This window comes from Leptopilina heterotoma, unplaced genomic scaffold (genome assembly GCF_015476425.1).
Source record: "Leptopilina heterotoma isolate Lh14 unplaced genomic scaffold, ASM1547642v1 Lhet_134, whole genome shotgun sequence".
Classification (NCBI taxonomy): Eukaryota; Metazoa; Arthropoda; class Insecta; order Hymenoptera; family Figitidae; genus Leptopilina; species Leptopilina heterotoma.
Window position 1 is genome coordinate 3,827,536 of NW_025110853.1, and position 19,803 is coordinate 3,847,338.

The 19,803-nt window shown below is 25.4% G+C and overlaps 1 protein-coding gene across 3 annotated transcripts in view; it reads left to right on the top strand.

Moving 5' to 3' along the window:
- Window positions 1-14,642, top strand: part of LOC122497586 (plexin-A4) — a 476,001-nt gene extending 461,359 nt beyond the window's left edge. For all 3 annotated transcript variants that reach the window (XM_043604805.1, XM_043604803.1, XM_043604804.1), the window contains exons 10-15: window positions 2,114-3,761; window positions 3,846-4,059; window positions 4,175-4,358; window positions 7,215-7,925; window positions 10,900-11,045; window positions 11,194-14,642. In XM_043604805.1, the coding sequence (XP_043460740.1) occupies window positions 2,114-3,761; window positions 3,846-4,059; window positions 4,175-4,358; window positions 7,215-7,925; window positions 10,900-11,045; window positions 11,194-11,370 (3,080 nt within the window). In that variant the 3' untranslated portion in view covers window positions 11,371-14,642. The remainder of the gene's footprint in view (window positions 1-2,113; window positions 3,762-3,845; window positions 4,060-4,174; window positions 4,359-7,214; window positions 7,926-10,899; window positions 11,046-11,193) is intronic.
- Window positions 14,643-19,803: the final 5,161 nt, after the last annotated feature.

The window sequence follows — 19,803 nt, forward strand, 5'->3', positions numbered from 1 at the left end:
TCTTCATCAACAATTCAAAATATTATATTCAATAACTTAATTCTTGAAGAACTATCATAAAATACTCAAAGAAAAATTTTACTTAAATATTTCAAAAATAATGAAATTTTATAAGAGTTGAGCAAACAATTTCCATAAATAAATTAACTCCAAAAGGTTTTAATTCTAAATTTTAGAAAATTCTAATTTTGAATGAATTTAATTAGAAATTTTACAAAAACTTAGTTTTTCGAAAATTTAATTATTAAAAATAATTGATTAAGAAAAGAATTTTAATTAAAAACTCTAAAAAAAATGGAATTTTGGAGCAGTTACAATTCTTCGAAAGAATTCAATTATCTCGATATATAATAACATTCTTTTAAAGAATTCAATTATTTTTATAAATAGTAAATTTTTTTGGCAAAAATTCAATTACTTTCAACAAAATTTTACCAAAGAATTGATTTATTTTCTAAAATTTTAATAAATCCTTCGAAACAATTCAATTATTTTTATAAAAAGTAAAAAGTAAATTTCATGACAGAATTCAATTATCTTGATAAATAACAAAATTCTTCCTGAAAATTAATTAATTAATTTTCAGAAATTTTAATAAACTTCTAAGCAAAATTCAACTATTTTCTACAATTTCAATAAATCCTTCGAAACAATTCAATTATTTTTTCCAATAAAAAAGTTTGCAAAAATTCAATTATTTTCAATAAAATTTCACGACAGAATTAAATTATTTAAAAAAATTTTAAAGAAATTCTCAAGATTTCAATTATTTTTATAAATAGCAAAATTCTCCAGCAAAATTTAATTATTTTCAAAAATTTTAATAAAATTCTTGTCCGAATTTCAATTATTTTCAAAAATTATTCTTTGAATTCAATGATTTTCAGTATTTAGGTACTATTTTAATAAAATTTCCTCAAAGAATTCAATTACTTAAAAATAATTTTGATAAAATTCTAAGCAAACAGTCAATTATTCTCATAAATAAGTTTCACAGGAATTCAATTATATCAAAAAGAATTGGCATAAATTATTTCGAAAGAAATTAATTATTTGAAATTTTTTTTTAAATTCTTTGCAATAATTAAATTATTTTAATAAACAATAAAAATAATTGCTAAATTTCAATTAATTTTAATACAATTTAAATTGAATTTCTCAAAAACTTCAGTTATTCTTAAAAATTTCATTAAAATTCTTTAAAAGAATCCAATTATTTTAATAAATATTAAAATAATTCTCGTAGAATTTTGTAATAAAAATTGATTTAAAAATTAATTTAAGTTTAAGTTTTATAATTATTAATTATTTATTAGAAGAATTTATTAGAAATACTTTATTATTTTTTAGAAATAATTGAATTTTGAAAAGGTTTTAAATTCAAATCTTTGAAAATCTGAATTTTTCATACTCTTTATTAATTAACAATTCTGTAGAACTAATTTTTTTTGATAAACTTTAATTGACATTTTTTTTAAATTTATTGAATTTTTCATTTTCTAATATATATTTAATCGAAGAATTTCCTAATAATCGAAATATCGAAAAATTGAATTGTAAACAGGAGGATTTGACAATTTTCAAAGAACTTTGACAGAAATGATTAAAAACAATTGATTTAAAGAAAAATTTTATTTACAAAATTCTAGAAAATAATAATTGAATTGAAATGATGAAAATAATTTTGAAGAAGTAATAGCATCAATATTTTTACAAGTCATTAAATTTCAAAAAGTTTGAATTTGAAAATCTTAATTCATATAGAAAAAAAATAATTTTTACCCAGAATGCAATATTTTTTGTTTACAAATTTTCATTTTTTGAATTATTGTCAAAGAATTATTGATACAAAAAATTTTTAGCCAAAAATTTAAAAAAAAATCATTTTCTCTATTAAATAAATTGTTGATTTTAAATTTCGTGAACTTCACCAATGTATTCTTAAAAAAAGACATGATTTAGAATCAAAAATAAAAATCAGTCGCATTATTTTTTCGTTTTCTTTTTCAAAAACATTGAAGCCTCATGAAAAGTTAGGGAAAGTCAAAATTTAATTTTTGTCACAACCCTAAAGAGAGAAAAATGTTAATTTTTTTGTTTGTCTCTAATGTAGGAATTCAATGTCAACCGTACCGTGAATTGTACGTGAGGACGAAGCAAATAGTTTGTCGAGTCGACGGCCCAGGAACTTCAGAATCGAGAGAAGGACCCGTAATCGTGAAAATCGAGGACTTCCGCGGCGAGTCAAAGTATAATTTCGAATTCGTCGATCCGGTGATAACGGCAATTGATCCACAAGAAGGACCAGTGAGCGGTGGAACAACAGTGAGAATCTACGGGAAATATATGAATGCAGGAAGTAAAATTCAAGCACTAATTGACAATTTACCATGTATGATAACCAGCACCGAACCGGGTGAGGCGCAATGTATGACAAGTGCAAGTGAACAACCATTGAATGGCACCTTGAGAATGTTCTTCGACGAGGGTGTTCGTGAGTACAGTGGGAAATTCCGTTACGTCGCCGATCCGACAATCGAGAGTGTCGAGAGTGGTGTCGGTGGGCAAGTGAAAATACCAAAAGGCATACCAGCCGGCGGTATAAAAATCTCCGTCACCGGTAAAAATCTCGCCGTGATAAGATCGCCCCAAATGTACGTTTACTTTGATGAGAAAATGTTTGTATCAAGATGCATTGTTCTTTCGAACACGAGCATGATTTGTGATTCGCCACTCATTGAAATACCGGATCTCCTGACACTCGACGCCGAGAAGCCATTGTCACTCGAATATGGTTTTAGAATGGATAATGTGACTGGTGTGCAGAATTTATCGCAAGTATTGTCCAATCATTTTTTGCTTTATCCGAATCCAATTTACGATGTATTTGACGAGGAGGTGAAATATTATAAGAGCGATTATTTGACGATCAATGGGCAGCATCTCGATCGTGCCTGTCAGGAGTCGGATGTCGTGGTGCAAATTGGCAACAGTTATTGTAATGTGACTTCATTGTCGAGGCAACAGCTCACTTGTAGACCGCCAGAGAGTCAACCGCCGGCTATTGATCTCGAGGGTCTGCCGTCTAAGGAACTGCCCGAAGTCGTTGTTATTGTTGGATCAAAATTGAGGTTTAAAATTGGAAAATTGAGTTACGCTTTGCCGGCGGGTCTCAATGGACCGCTGTCGAAACCGGCGTTGATTGGTGTGATTGCGGCGATTGTCATTTTGGTCTTTGTGTTTATCGCCTTCCTGATTGCGTACAGACGAAAATCGACAGAGAGCAATCGAGTTTTGAAGAATATGCAGGAGCAAATGGATATATTGGAATTGAGGGTCGCTGCCGAGTGTAAGGAGGCTTTCGCCGAATTGCAGACCGAGATGACAGATTTGACCGGCGACTTGACTAGCGGAGGAATACCTTTCCTCGATTATCGAACATATGCGATGAAAATTCTCTTTCCAAATATGGAAAATCATGTTGTTCTTCAGTGGGACAGACCGGAATTGGCGAGAAAGGAAAAGGGTCTTCGTTTATTCGGACAACTCATCATGAACAAAACTTTCTTACTCCTATTTGTGCGAACTCTCGAGAGCAATCGTTATTTCACCATGAGGGATCGTGTCAACGTTGCAAGCCTAATAATGGTCACTCTGCAGAGCAAAATGGAATATTGCACCGATATTCTGAAAACACTACTCGCCGAAGTTATCGAAAAATGCATGGAGGGAAAGAGTCATCCGAAATTATTACTCAGAAGGTATTTTATTTTTTTCTACTATCCGAAAAAAGTCTTTTCCAATTGTTTATTTAATGATGATTTAATTTTTGTTCTTTATTTTAGAACCGAGAGCGTTGCGGAGAAAATGCTGTCTGCTTGGTTTACTTTTCTGTTGTATAAATTCATGCGAGAGTGTGCAGGCGAACCATTGTACATGCTCTTCCGTGCGATGAAGCAGCAAGTCGATAAAGGGCCCGTAGATGCTATCACATCAGAGGCAAGGTACTCCTTGTCGGAAGAAAAGTTAATCAGACAATCTATTGATTTTAAACACATGGTGAGTAATAATGACGTTTCGTTTCATGAGTGAGCAACATTGTCCAATAAATAACGTTTCAAATTCCCTCTCGAGAACAAATAATATAATCCTCTTTCTTTCTTTCATTTTGCAGACCGTCTATGTGTCTATTTCACAACAGACAGTATTCGTGGGCGGAATGGATCCAAATACAGAAAATGTTCCCGTTAAGGTTTTGGATTGTGATACAATTTCTCAGGTTAAGGAAAAATCGCTCGATACGATCTACAGAGCAACGCCCTACAGTCAAAGACCCAGGAAGGACGATCTTGATTTGGGTAAGTTTTCGAGATACTTTTAAAAAATAAATAAACTCAAAAATTAGACATTTACAGGCATCACATCACCTTTTTCTAATTAAAAATAAAGAAGTTTTTCTTTTCTTAAAATATTTTTCAAAGTGTTATTATAAAATTTAGACTCAATGTTATAGAATTCAGTACGTTTCATTTTTGATTTAATTAACCCCACAACATAATATAAATGTTTTTTTATGTTAATGATTTAAATAATATATTGTAAAGAATTTTATAAATTACAAGATAGTTCATTCAACAGAATGCAGACCTCTAGAAAAATAATTAAAATATTATTATTAATAGTTTTTTCTAGAAAAACGAAAATATCAATTTTTGAAAAAAAAATTGCCAATCAAAATATTTATTTATTTTTATAAAATTTACACATGATCCAAATGTTTTTTGGCATATCGCCTCTATAAAATTTTTTTAAAACATTGACATTTTTTAAACAAATAAGCATATTTTCAACATTATTTTTTGAAGAAAATAGGGAAAGTAGAATTAATCAAGGAAAAGTAAAGGATTTTTATTTGCAAAAATTAAATTTTTAGAATTCATAAGAAAATACTGAATTTTAGTGTTTTTTTTGTTTGCTTCATAAACTATGACATTACAATGAATTCTAATACAAAATAACAAAACCTTTAATTTTTTCCATTTCTGATAATAATTTATTTTAAATAATTTAATTCTTGTAGAACTATCATAACATTATTACTTATAAATCATTTAATGAATAATAATTTTACTTAAAAATTTCAGAAATAATTGACTATTATTATAAGAGTTGCGTTTACAATTTTCATAAATAAAGGGTTTCAATTTGAAATTTTGGAAAATTTCCATTTTCAATGAATTTAACTAGAAATTTTAAAGAACTTGGATTATTTTCAAAAATTTTAATAAAATTCTTGGCAAAATTTCAATTAACTTCAAAAATTTTCTTCAATTCAATGATTTTCAATTTATGTACTATTTTAATAAAATTTTCTAAAAGAATTCAATTATTTAAAAAAAAATTTGATGAAATTCTAAGCAAATATTCAATTATTTTTATAAGTATTAAAATTCTCACAGGAATTCAATAATTCTTTAAAAAAGAACTGGCACACTTTTTTTTGTAAAAAATCAATTATTTGAAAAGATTTTATAAAATTATTTGCAACAATTCAATTATTTTCATAAATAATAATATTTATTTAGGAATTCAATTATTTTAATAAATAATATTCTTCGCAGAAATTCAATTATGTTCAGAAATTTAAAAAAAAAATCTTGTCAAAATTTCAATTATCTTTCAAAATATTAAAATTCTTCTCCAAAATTCAATTATTTTCATAAATAATAAAACTCACCGCAGAATTTCAATTATTTTAAACACAATTTTAATCGAATTTTTGAAAAGAATGCAACTATTTTTAAAAATTTCATTAAAATTCTTCAAAAGAATTCAATTCTTTTGATAAATAGCAAAATTTTTTACAAAAATTCAATTATTTTCAAAAATATTAAAAAAATTCTTTGCAAAATTCAATTATTTTTACAAATAACAATATTCATCACAAGAATTCAATTATTTTCATGAATAATAACAATTTTGCAAGAATTCAATTATTTAAAAAAATGGGCTTATATTTTTGCAAAAAAAAATCAATTATTTAGAAATTGTGTATAAAATTCTTCCCAATTTTTTAATTTAGTACAATTTTATTTGAATTCCTCGAAAAATTCAATTGTTCTTAAAGATTTCATCAAAATTCGTCAAAAGAATTCAATTATTTAAAAATTTTTTATAAGAATTCAATTTTAAGAAACATTCAATTAATCAATAAATTATTCATTTTTGTATTTAAATAATTGAATTCTCGTTGAATTTTCTAATTACAAAACGTGATTTAAAAATGAATTTCAGTTAAAACTTTAGATAATAATTGAATATTAAAAGCATTTTGGCGTGAATTTTTAGAAATAATTGAATTTTAAAAAGATTTCAAATTAAAATCTCTGAAAATTGAATTTTTCATACTTTTAGCTGGAAAATCTGTAGATTTAATTTTTTTTTGAAAAAGTTGAATTGGATTTTTTTTTGAAATTATTAGAAGTTTTTATTTTCTAATATATATTTAATTGTAGAATTTCCGATTAATCGAAATTTGGTAAAATTGAATTGTAAACAAATTTGAAAATTCTCAAAGAACTTTTTGAAAAATTATTAAAAATAATTGATTTGAAAAAGAATTTTAGATGAAAATTCTAGAAAATAATAATTGAATTGAAATGATGAAAATAAATTTGAAAAAGTTACTGTTACAATGTGCTTATAATATAAAATAATGATTCTATCACGCAGTCGTCTTTAATTATTATAAGACATGAAGACATCAATCATTCTGAGTCGAAGACTCCGGGTGATCGATATCTTCATGTTTTATAAGAATATTCTTATTATAAGTTATTGAAATTTGAAAAAGTTTGAAATTGAAATTTTTGAAAATCTTCATTCTTATGGAAAAAATAATAATGATTAAGTATTTTTTTAAAAATGAAGTTATTGATGTTTTCGAATAATTTTACAATTAAAGAAATTCGTAAATAAATATTATTTTCTGTCAAAGAATCCGAAACTGTAAGAAATTTGAATATTAATATACACTGTTAATATAACTTTGAACACATTTTAATTTGTTGTTTGGTATATTTTTTGTCCCCTTTTTGAGAAAAAAAAATTCCTCTTGTCATCTTTTTTGAGGATAAAAGGAACTGTGATGCTTGCATATAAATTTAAACAATTGGACATTTAAAAAATTGCTTTTGTTTTAATTCAAAAAATAGAATGGAGAACAGGCGCCTCTGGAAGACTGATTCTCTACGACGAGGATTCAACGACAAAAACGGAATGCGATTGGAAGAAGAGGAATACATTGAATCACTATCGTGTACCAGACGGTGCATCGCTTAATCTTGTCTCGAAACAATCCTCTATTTATAATCTATCAATATTATCGGAGAAAACTGACAAATCACATAAATATGAGACATTAAATCTTAGTAAATTTAATTCAGCGAGTCCACCACTGTCACGTGCAACGTCGCCATTAAATCATGATCACGATGGTGGTTTAAAGGTTTGGCATCTCGTTAAACATCACGATTCGGACGCACAAAAGGAAGGCGAACGTGGTAATAAAATGGTTTCGGAAATTTATTTGACAAGACTGCTGGCAACGAAGGGTACCTTGCAGAAATTCGTGGACGACTTATTCGAGACGATATTCAGTACGGCACATCGTGGCTCTGCATTGCCGCTTGCCATTAAATACATGTTCGACTTCCTTGACGATCAGGCTCTTCATCATGGCATATCCGACCCCGAAGTGGTTCACACGTGGAAGAGCAATTCTCTACCGCTTAGGTTTTGGGTCAATCTCATTAAGAATCCAAATTTTGTTTTTGACATTCACAAGTCAAATATCGTTGACTCGTGTTTATCAGTTGTGGCGCAAACATTCATGGACAGTTGTTCTACATCTGATCATAGATTAGGTAAGTCTTTTCGTATTCTTTTCTATTTTATTTTCTAACAGGCCTTGGATCGACTTTAAAGATAAAAAAAAGTCGTTTTAGATGACGCTGATGTCCGTAACGTTTTTAAAAACGAGAAATCAAAAAATAATTTTTTAAGAAATTAAATTCATCTCTAATTTTTGTGTGCGTTAATTTTTAAGAAATAAATTGTTACTTAAGAGACAATTGTTAAAAATAACATGATATAGAATCAAAAATAAAAAAACCATCGCATTATTTTTTTGGTTTCGCTTTTAAAAACGTTGCAGACTTCAGCCTCGTCGTTTTAGTCGATTTAAAGTAAGAAAAAAATTGAAAAAGTCGTTTATTTCATTCAGTGTTGTCAAAGAATATTTAAATACTTATATTTATTTTTTCACAGGACTTAAAATTTTTAAGATTTCAATTTCAAATCCTCTGAAATTTAATAATTTCACAGGAATTTAATTTTTAAAAACTTCAATTTCCATTCTTCTGAAATTTAATTATTTCTAAAAATTACAACTGTAAATCTGTAAGGTTTAATTATTTTTTAGAAGTTTTAGTTTAAATTCTACTCTAAATAAATTATTTTTAATACTTTTGAGAAATTTATTCAAGAGTTAAATTATATTCAAAAAAGAAAGAAATTTTACTTAAAAAACGCCTTAAATTCAATTATTTGAAATTCAATATTACAAAATTTCAATTATTTAAAAGTTTTTTAATGAAATAATAAATATATATTCAACAATACAACTAATTTAAAAAAATTTGAACTAAAATTATCAAAAAACTAAATTTTGAAAAACTTTCAATTAATATTACTCAAAATTCTATTTTTTAAAAATTCTAATTTGAAACCTTTTAAAATTCAATTATTTTGAAAATTTTTTACTATAACTTTTCCAATATTCAATTATTTTCTAGAATTTTCACTTGAAATTTTCTCTAAATCAATTATTTTTAATAATTTTTAGAAAGTTCTTCGAATATTCAATTATCTAAATACAAATAAAGTTCAATTTTTTTATATAAATTGCAAAATGTAACTCTTGATGGTTTTTTTTAATTTATTAAGGTTAAATTAAAACTAAGTAATTGCAAATATTAAAGAAAATTGATTTACAAAAAATTATATTTAAGAAAATTCTTAAAATAATTTTTTAAAAATATTTTTAAATAATTTTTAAAAAGTAATAATATTTTTAATAATTTTTTTATTCTATTTATTCGTTTCTTTTATTTATTTATTTATTTATTTATTTACATATAAATGCAAGACAAGTTGTTTTTAATTGAACTTTAGCAAAAATTTTTTTTAAATATTTGAATTTATTTAAAAGAATTTTTGGAGAATATTAAAAATAAGCAAATTTGTGAAGAATTTTAAGTATAAAAATACTAGTTTTCTCGAAAATTTCAATGATAAAAGTAAAAAAATAGTAAATTTTTTTAAAAGTTTAATTCCTTGAAAACTTTTGAATTTTAAGAACTATGATAAAAAAAAATTCTTAGAATTTGTTTTTTAAAAAATATTGTATTGTAATGATTTTTCGAAAATAATGTAATTTCTTATAAAGAATTTCCTGACAATTCAAAACTTTAATCTCTTTTTCGAAGAATTATTTCAATAAAAATTTTGAAAATGGTTAATTTCTCTAAAAATTTAATAACAATATTCTAAAAAGTTAGCTTTTTTAAAAAACATAGTCGATAAATTAATGACATTATTTTTTGAAGATATTTAAAGTTTTTCTGAAAAATAAGAAATTGAATCAGTTCTTAAAGACTTATTTGAATAAAAATTTTGAAAATGATTGATTTCTCTAAAAATTTAATAATAGTTCTAAAAAATTGAATTTTTAAAAAAATGTAGTTGATAAACAAAAAATAATTTTTTGGATGTATTTGAATTTTCAGAAAAATCCAAAATTTAAAGTTTTTTAAAGAATTATTATAATAAAAATTTTGAAATTAATTAAGGTCTCTAAAAATCTAATAATTCTAAAAAGCTAGATATTTGAATTTTCGGAACAATGTAAGTGGAAATATTGAAAGTAATTGAATTTTAAAAAATTACAATGAAAAGTTTCTAAAAACTATTTTTTTTATATATATTGTAATGTAATTTTGCGAAAATAATTGAATATCTTGAACGAATTTTTGAATAATTTACAGAAGTAATCAATTTTTTGAAGAATTATTTTAATTAGAAATTTTCAAAATTATTAATTTCTTCAAAATATAAATAATAATTCTAAAACATTAAATTTTTCAAAAAGTGTAGTTAATAAGTTAATATAATTATTTTTTGTAGATATTTCAATTTGCGAAAATGGTGAATTGAAAATTTTGAAAATATTTGAATTTTAAAAAATTATATTGAAAAAAATTCTACGAATTAATTTTTTTATTAATATTTTAATTTAATATAATTTTCTGATGTTAATTTTAATTAATTTTCATGTAAAGATCTTTCAGTAAAATTTTTGAAAATTCTATTGTTTAAAAATAATTTAAATTAAAATTCCTCGAAATGTTATTTTCCAAATTTTAATGAGGTTCTTCAAAAAGTCAATTAAGTATTTTTTATTTTTATTTTAATGATCCACAATTTTTTAACGTGCAAATGAACGAAATATTTTTTATTAAAATTTTTTTCAATAATTACTGATTCCAATTGAAATGAAGAACTGAAGTTTTACATTTAGAAACTTTATAATAATTAATTTTTTTGATAATGACGCAAAAATTTTGAAATACAAATTTAATTTGAAGAGGAAATAAATAAATGTTGTTCATGTGAACGTTCAGAACTTTAGAATTATCTATTTTATTAACTCTTAAGTATTTTATTATTCATCCCAATTAAATTTATCTTAAGATTCTTATAAAATTTTCGCTTCCCTATAGAGAAAGTATTTTTTTAATATTTCTAAGCATAAAGCTAAAGTATATTTCTAAACTTTAGGCAAGGACTCGCCGAGTTCGAAGCTGCTCTACGCCAAGGACATTCCAGTGTATAAAGAATGGGTGGAGCGCTACTACTCCGATATAAAAATCATGCCTGCCATTTCCGACCAGGATATGAATGCCATGCTCGCCGAAGAATCTAGAGTGAGTATATTTACTCGTTTGAATGACTGAGCAGTAAATGCATTCGGGCAAAAAAATATTTATTCCACTCGTGAGAATCGTTTTTTTTTTGTTTTCAAACTCAATGATTAATTTTAATTTTCCTTTTTTTCCCTTCTTTCTTTTGCAGTTGCATACAACCGAGTTCAATACGAATTGCGCACTCTATGAACTTTACACGTATGCAGGAAAGTACAACGAACAACTGATAGTGACCCTCGAGGAGGATGAATTCTCGCAGAAACAGAGGCTGGCGTACAAGCTCGAACAGGTTCACAATATAATGGCAGCTGATGCCAATCCCTGATGCCCCATGAACTCAGCAAAGTACCTAACGAAACCACGTCAGGAGCTACCTTGCTGAGTCATGACGATAAGCATTGTCGATAAATTGCCAAGCGTACTGGCGGCCTATTACTGCTTTAATCGCTCGGGCCAGTTCCTCCTCGAACCAAGTTCTTCAACGAACGAACGAACGAAGAAAGAGAGAGGAGAAGACTACCAAGTTGTTGGTAAATAAAAAAGATGGTGCAAGAGTGAAGCACCAAAAGAATCAAGAAAATAAGTAGATAAACTAAGTCTTATTAAGCTATTACGGCCGTGCTTTCAAAAGTCTGGAGAGGAGGATCGTCGCATTTGTATGCATTTTGAAACAGGGTCAAGAAAGATCTTTTTTTTTCTCTCAAAACTTTTTTTTTATTCTTCCTTCGTTCCATGTGCAAACATCATCCCCCCCCCAAATAGAGATTGAATCACGACTCGTGTTTACAGTCTTCTTGATGGCCGCTGGTTGGCAGGTGTGTGAAAAACAAAAGCAAATGTGGAAATTTCACATTAACGCGCAATTGTAAATAATAATTATAGAAACACGATATCGTACTAGGATACTAATTGAAATGCTCACCACCCCGGCGGTAGCGGCCCCCATAAATTTCACGTCTGAAAAGCACGCGAGAAACGATTTTTATCAAAATATTTGAACAAATTTTTGTAAATGTGTGCGACATCGGCGCGCTTTTTTTTTAGAAGAAGAAACGAAAAGAAATTTCCATCCATCGTTATTACAAAAAAAAAAAAATATCCGGGGCTCACGACGGGGCTCACGGAATTACGAGATAAGTAGCAATAAGCTATTATTGAAATAATTGATATGAATATTAATATTAATAATATTATTATATATATATATATGAATGGTATGTCATATGTATATGTGTACATATATACACTATAGACCGTCGCAGCGCATGTGTATGTATATATTCTTTTCTCTCCCCATTCCCTGCCCCCTGAAAAAAAAATCGAATTCCCCTCTTTATTAAATCTTTTTGTGCATCCAATTTACACGCGAAATATGCGTTAATTTGGGGAAAAAATACACAAATACAAATAAAAGTATAAATATATATATAAATAAATAAAATATATATACGTTTAAGAAATGAAAGGAGAAACAAAGATGCATTTTTTGCGCAAAATGGAAAAAAAACGGAGAACAGACTGTTCATTAGATTATAGGATATTATTGTATCTGGACTATGGCCGCGCGCGCGCGAGGCCAGTTCAATATGACGGTTGTGTTGAGTGTGCGTGCTTCCCCCCATTCCCCCCCCCCCCAATTTTTTGGTACCCGGCCTAAGAAATGTTCCCTCGAAACGCTTCTTTTCTCATAATAATTTCTTTATTAATACTGTCAATTACTAATTCCAATTTTTTCTTTTTTCATTTTATTTTTTCTATTTTCTTGTTTTGTCTATTTCTTGACACATTCCTCCAGTATATAATATACAATTTTTTATATTATTACTGTGTGTATATATAAATAATATATCGAATTTATTTTCTATTTTGTGATTTTTTGTTATGAGAGAGAGACTGAAATATTCAAGACAAGAAGATTTTAGAGGAACAGATGCTTTTTTTATAATTCTACCTACTCATTGATGAACAATGAGAATAGACGCTCAAATTTTTTTCTTTTCTGTGCCAATTTTTTAAAAAAATTTTTTCATCTCTTTTTGCAAAAATTTCTGTAACAATGATTCTCAGTTTAGAATCAAAGTTTTGCAGTTTTACTTTATTTTTGATTTTTATAGGTAATAAAAATTTTCGATACATTTTTTTTGGAGTTATAAGACTTTTTTTGCAAAGTAAAGCACAAAAAAAACTGCCATTTAAATAAAAATGATGCCAAATATACAGTTAATCGGAAAAAAGGCAACTTTCCTCTTGAGAGATTTTTTTCTATATAATTTCTTTTAGATTTAGATAATTTAGACAAATTAGACAATCTTTACGATTAGTTGATAAAAAAGAATGTGCGATTTTTCTACTGGGAGTTTTTTAAGTATACGAAAAGAAGTCGACAAAAAAAGTAAAATCAAGTTTTTTTACAAAGTTTTGTATTTATTGCAAATGGTAAATTGTTTTAAGCAAATTTAGTTACGAATAACATTTCTATGGGTAAAACATTTTCAATAAAATGTAAGGGCAAAAAATTAAGGCGATTTATAGGAAATCATGTAAAATGCAGTGGAAAAAAGTCATCGGATGATTATTGTTAAGCAAATATTATTAATTTTTAGAAATATATATATATACAATTTTTAAATATTACTGTTTAGGAATAAATCTTTTGCTATTTTAACAAACGTTTTATTTAAAACAAAATTTTTTTAATAAAATCTATTTTAGTGAAATTTTTCTTTTTGAAATCTTTCTTTAATAAAATTTTTTTAGAACTAAAATCGTTTCCACAATTGAAATCTTGAAACTGATTCGAAAGTCCTAATTAGATAAATAAAAAGCGTTTCGTCTGTACATTCCCGGCTTCCAAAAACTCCAAAATATTCCATTAATTTCATCACGTTATATATCACCTAATCGACGTTATTATCTGCCATAAGTCATCATCAACATTGTTGCTATCACGTCATTGCCATTTATCATATAATAAGGTATACTAACGCGCAAAGGCTCTTTTTATCCTCCGAGGTGCGAATACCTCAATTTTTGTAAAATGTTTATTCCCCCCCAAAAAAGCGAAAGAAATGAAAAATGATTTCTTCATCATTCCCATTTAAAAAAATTGCCTTGTATCACTTTCCCTGTCTTCAAAAAAAAAAAAAAAAAAAAAAAACTGCTTCAACGCCTCCGTCGTCATGTTGTTGTCGCTCTTAATTAATAATTGTAATATAATAACGAATAATGATCACTGTTGAGTATTTGTCTGATTGTAATACATTGATATCAAATTGATATGAATTGATAATCATTAATTAACGTGACATTACTCCGTGAATGTAAAACCATATTGGTATGAATGTATGAATGAAATAAAATAATGATTGTGCGTTTAAAAAAAAAAAAAAACTAATGACTGTCCTGTGCGTCAATTCAATGTGCAAGTCGTACGTGGAGAAAGTATTTATTGCTCAAAAATATCGGGAAGAATCGGGAGATTTCTAAATGGAAAAAAATATAGAGATGGAGAGAATAAGAAAAAAAAGAAAAAAAAACTCAGAGCTAAAAGAAAGTCACGAAATGGAACGGAGGTATAGTAGGGTAGAAAGTGAAAAACAGTGGGGGGGAGGTTGTTCATAGGGTTCGAAAAAATTTTATTATTTTCCAAATGAAAAAAAAGTTAACAAAGAATTTTACGATTAGAGAAAAACAATTTTTTTGTCTAAAAAATTTTGTACACTTTTGTCTAATCTGTAATTAATTAATTTTTGCAATGAAACTGCTTCTACTTTATTCAGTTCTGTTACAAGTTTAATAGGAAATTATTTATGAACCCTATTTGGTAATTATAAAATAACACGAAAGAAAGATACTGTCGAAAGAGTCGATTCGTATTTTCTTCTTTGAAAATTTTTTCAATATTTTTATTCTTATTTCTCAAAATACATCTACCTGAAAATATCTATCAATAATAATTATTTATGGGAACAATTAGCGAAAAATGAACGATAATAATTATTACTGAGAATAAAGTTGTATTGAATATAAAATTGAATTGAATAAAAAATTCAATTGAATATAAAATTAAATTAAATTAAATATCAGATTCAATTGAATATGAAATTGAATTGAATATAAAATTGTATTGAATGATCCACAATTTTCAAACGTTCAAATGAAGAAATTTTTTATTAAAACTATTTTCGAAATTACTGAAATAAAAAGTAAAAACTTAATTTAGAAACAATTTTCTTTATATTTACGCAAAACGATAGTTTTTCATAATAAAAATTTAATTTTAAGAAATGAATTTCCTTCATTTGAAACTTGAGAACTTTAGGATCATATGAATATAAAAGTGTATTAATATTAAACATAAAATTCTATTGAATGTAAAATAGAATTTTATATTCAATCGAATGTAAAATTCGAATTGAGTGTAAAATTCTATTGAATATAAAAGTCTATCAAATATAAAACTCTATCGAATATAAAATTCTACCGAGTATAGAATTCTATTGAATATAAAATACTAAATATAAAATTATATTCAACAATTAACTATAAATAATTGACTCCTAATAATAAAAAGAAAAATTGAACTTTTTCGACAGTTCTTAGGGCTTGAGAGAGACGGACTAGAATCTGCAGAGACCAGGTTGCCGGCTCCGCGGGCCACAAATATAAAAAAAACAAACAATCATCTTGCTCTGAAAGATATAAAAGGCGTGCGTTTGCCTCCCCCCGCGCACGTCATTTTCTAATGGTACTAATAAACCCAAAGTGCCTCTGGTAGATTTTTGGGCATAAGCTTGAGTAATGAAAAAAAAAAAAAAAGAAAGAAATCTATAATGACAATTATTATTCGAGATTAGAATTGTGAGAAAAGAGAAAGGAACGTGAAGAAATAATTATTAGAGGAGAAATAAAGAAAAACTGATGAAAAAACGATCGTGATGATAATAAAAAGAAAAAAAATATGATACAAAAAGGAAAAAAAAAATTGTGACGAATTTTTGAAACGATACCATACGTATATTCATACGTATAAAGCTTAATTGTATATGTATGCATATCGTGTGTGTATATACACTCTTTAAATGTACGTTTAGATAGGTACGATAAAATAGTTGGTAGCCTAGTCTATATCTGTGTCTGTCTGTCTGTCTGCCCTGAGTGTCTTTCCCAGTGTTCTCCATATAAATATAAATATTTATATATATAAAAATATATATATGTCATCCACTCCCCTCTTTATCATTCCCGGAAAAATAATTGCAAGCAACAAGAATTTCTTCGCAATTTTGTTCTTCGATTTCGCCGAAAAATACAATATTGTCAATTTATAGTTTTTAAAAGAAAATTGAAAATTCAATTCAATTTCAGTTGGATTTGGTCAAATTAAATTAAATTAAATTTCGGTTGAATTGAACTAAATTAAATTTCAATTTCATTCAGTTCAATTACAAATTTATAAAATTTACTTCAAAACTGATGTCCCTAAAGTTTTCAACGTTTAAATGAACGAATTTTTTTTGTTACTGTTTTTGAAGTTTGAATTTTGGTAAAAAATATGAATTTACAAATTAAAAAATGAATTACAATATTCTTAATAAATGTTCAATTGTTTTTTAGTTCTCATTAAAAGATAATAATATTGAAAAATATCGAAAAGGGAAAAATTTTTTGTTCATTTGAATGTTTAAAATTTTAGAAACATTCATAACTGTAGAGATTCAGTTTAATTTAATGTAATTTCAATTCACTTAAATTAAATTATGTTTTATACTGAATTATGAAAAAAAAATTCATAATTCATGTTTATTTTAATTAAAGGTAAAAAAATCCATTTCATTTTAATTTAATTAAAAAAAATTTCAATTTCGTTAAATCGAATTTCAATTTTAGGTGAAATTTCAATTTAATTAAATTGGAATTAAAATTGAAATTGAAATTTAATTAAAATGAAATTGATTTTTTTACTTTTAATTAAATTAAACATACATTATGGAATTTTTTTACAATAATTTGGAATAAATATGGTAGAATTGTATTGATTAAACTGGAGTCAAATTTAATCTAATTAAATTAAAGTTGAAATTAAAAATTAATTAAATTAGAATTAAAATGAAATTGATTTTTTTACCATTCATTAAATTAAACATGCATTTTGCAATTTTTTCTCATAATTTGGTATAAATACACTAGAATTGAATTAAAGTAATTAGAATTTAATTTAATCTAATTTGAAATTAAGTTAAATTAAATTTCAATTTAATGTAATATTTATTCAATTAAATTTGAATTTAATTAAGTTAATTCTATTTTATATTAAAGTATGAAAAAATTTTATTATGAAACTTCCACTGATTTAAATTAACTTGAAATGTAACTTTTGATTTAATTTAATTAAAATTTAATTTAAATTAATTAATTCCAATTTAAATTCAATTCCAGTTTCATTAATTCAATTCGACTGTAGTTATACCAAATTATGAAGAAAATTTCACAGTGCATTGTTAGTTTAATTAAAGGTATAAAGATTAATTTCTTTCTCAATTTAATTGAATTAAATTTCAATTTTAATTTCAGTTTCAATTTCAACTTTAATGTAATTATATTGAATTTCAAATTGAACTGAATTGAATTTAATTTCAATTCTATTAAATTGAAGTTGAAATTGAAAGTAAATTAAATTGGAATTGAAAATTAATAAATTGAAAATTAATTAAGTTTTAATTGAAATTGAAATTTAATTAAATTGGAATTGAAATTTAACAAAATTAAAATTTAGTATAATTATTTGATTTTTATTTTGTACCGAATTATGGAAAAATTTTCATAATCAATCTTCAATTAAACATAATTTTTTTTTAATCAAACGACTAGAAATTCTTGATCGACATAAAAAATTGAATCTCAAAGTAATTTTTACCGCAAAAAAAAATAAGAGTTGACAGATACAATTTTCACAAAGCAGACACACGTTCTCCACTCATCTCACTTATGACTCGATTGGCACACGTTTTTTGCTATATAAATACACGAGTATCGTATATCAATGGTTCCTCATCGATTATGAAATAAATAAGCGCCCCCTCCCTCCCCCCAACCCCGATTTGTAAAATTCGATTAAAATATAAGGTGTATGTTACTTCTACCAGTACCGTACGTGCGTGGCTTGCTGTCCAGCAGTCTGATGTCGTGTGCGTATATTTGCTGTGTTATAAAAAATTAGTAAATAATTGTATGCACGACGGCGAATGAATTTTGTTTCTGTCTTTCTTCATCACTTTTCAATCCTTAAAATTGTTTCCCTCTAACAAATCTGTATCTAAAACGAAAAAAAAATTGTTTTCTAGAATTAAAAGTAGAAAAAAAACAATTTACAGATGTAGAGAGTAACAATTTAGGGAATGAAAAAAAAGAAAAAATTGAATGCAAAAAAAAAAGAGAGTGAGTGTTTGTGATTTTTTGTGGACTGTGCAAGACTGAGAGATGCAGCGATGGGGAAATCGTATCAAAACGAAAATTTCATCGACTGCTCATTTTTACGTCATAATTATTAATTAACGAATACAAATAAATAACGCATCCGACATGAATACGTTATTAATTTTCCATTGTTTTTTTTTCTTTTTTCATCAAATACAGTCATGTTCGTTTCAATTTTTTTTCCTAATAGATTTTTTTTTTATTAATATTGATAAAATTTGATATCGAATTCGGATATATATACAATTATTTTCTAATTGTTTTTTAATCTTAAATATATTATATATATAAATATATAAATATTATAAATAATGCCGTTTTTAAGTTATCCAATTTTATTATTATTTTTGTATAAATGTGTGATTAATAGTATGGATAGTGTAATAATTTTGTATGTTTATTGAGAACCAAAAATAAATATTATTGATAAAGAATTGTAACTATTTGGAGTTTTATTTTCATTTCATTCCGTTTAATTATTATTAACTTATTGAAAGTTCAATTTCTTTTTTGATAAAAATATTAATATAGAATTTAATTTTTTTGGCTTTATTAAATTATAAATTAATTTTATTTATTTAATAATACCTACTATTTTATTAGTTTAATAACATTATTTTATTTATTTAATAACATCTACTATTTTATTAGTTTAATAATACTATATCATTAGTTTAATACTTTTTTAGTTTTCCTCTTTTTTGAAAACACTTTTATTTTTCAAAATTCTTCTCCGAATGAATTTCTGAGAGAAACATTTGTTTCAAATGAAATTTGTTCTTAATCGGTAATTACAGAAATCCGATAATATTTCACGATCTAATTAACTTTAATAAGAACTTTCTGATAATGTGGAGAATCTGACTTTCAAACAAGTTTTTTTTTTATTACAAGCAAACTCTTAAAATTTTACCTCTTATATTAGTATTATTATAATTATTATTCTTATTACTATTATTATTGTAATTATTATAATTAAATAATTTTTTATTTTTAAATAATAAACTTCGAAATTTTTGAATAAATATTAAATATAGATTAAAATTTTAAAAATTCACTCATTAACTAATAAAGTAATTAACTATTATTTATTTTCAAAAACTTTAATAAGATTCTTTACAAGAATTCTTACTAAGAATTATAAATTAATTATTCATCATTAATTATTTTCAGTACAATTTCAATTAAATTCTAGACAAAAGTTTAATTATTTTCAGTTCAATAATTTTAATTAGATTCCTCGAAAGATTTTTATTATTTTCAAAAATTTTAATAAAAATCT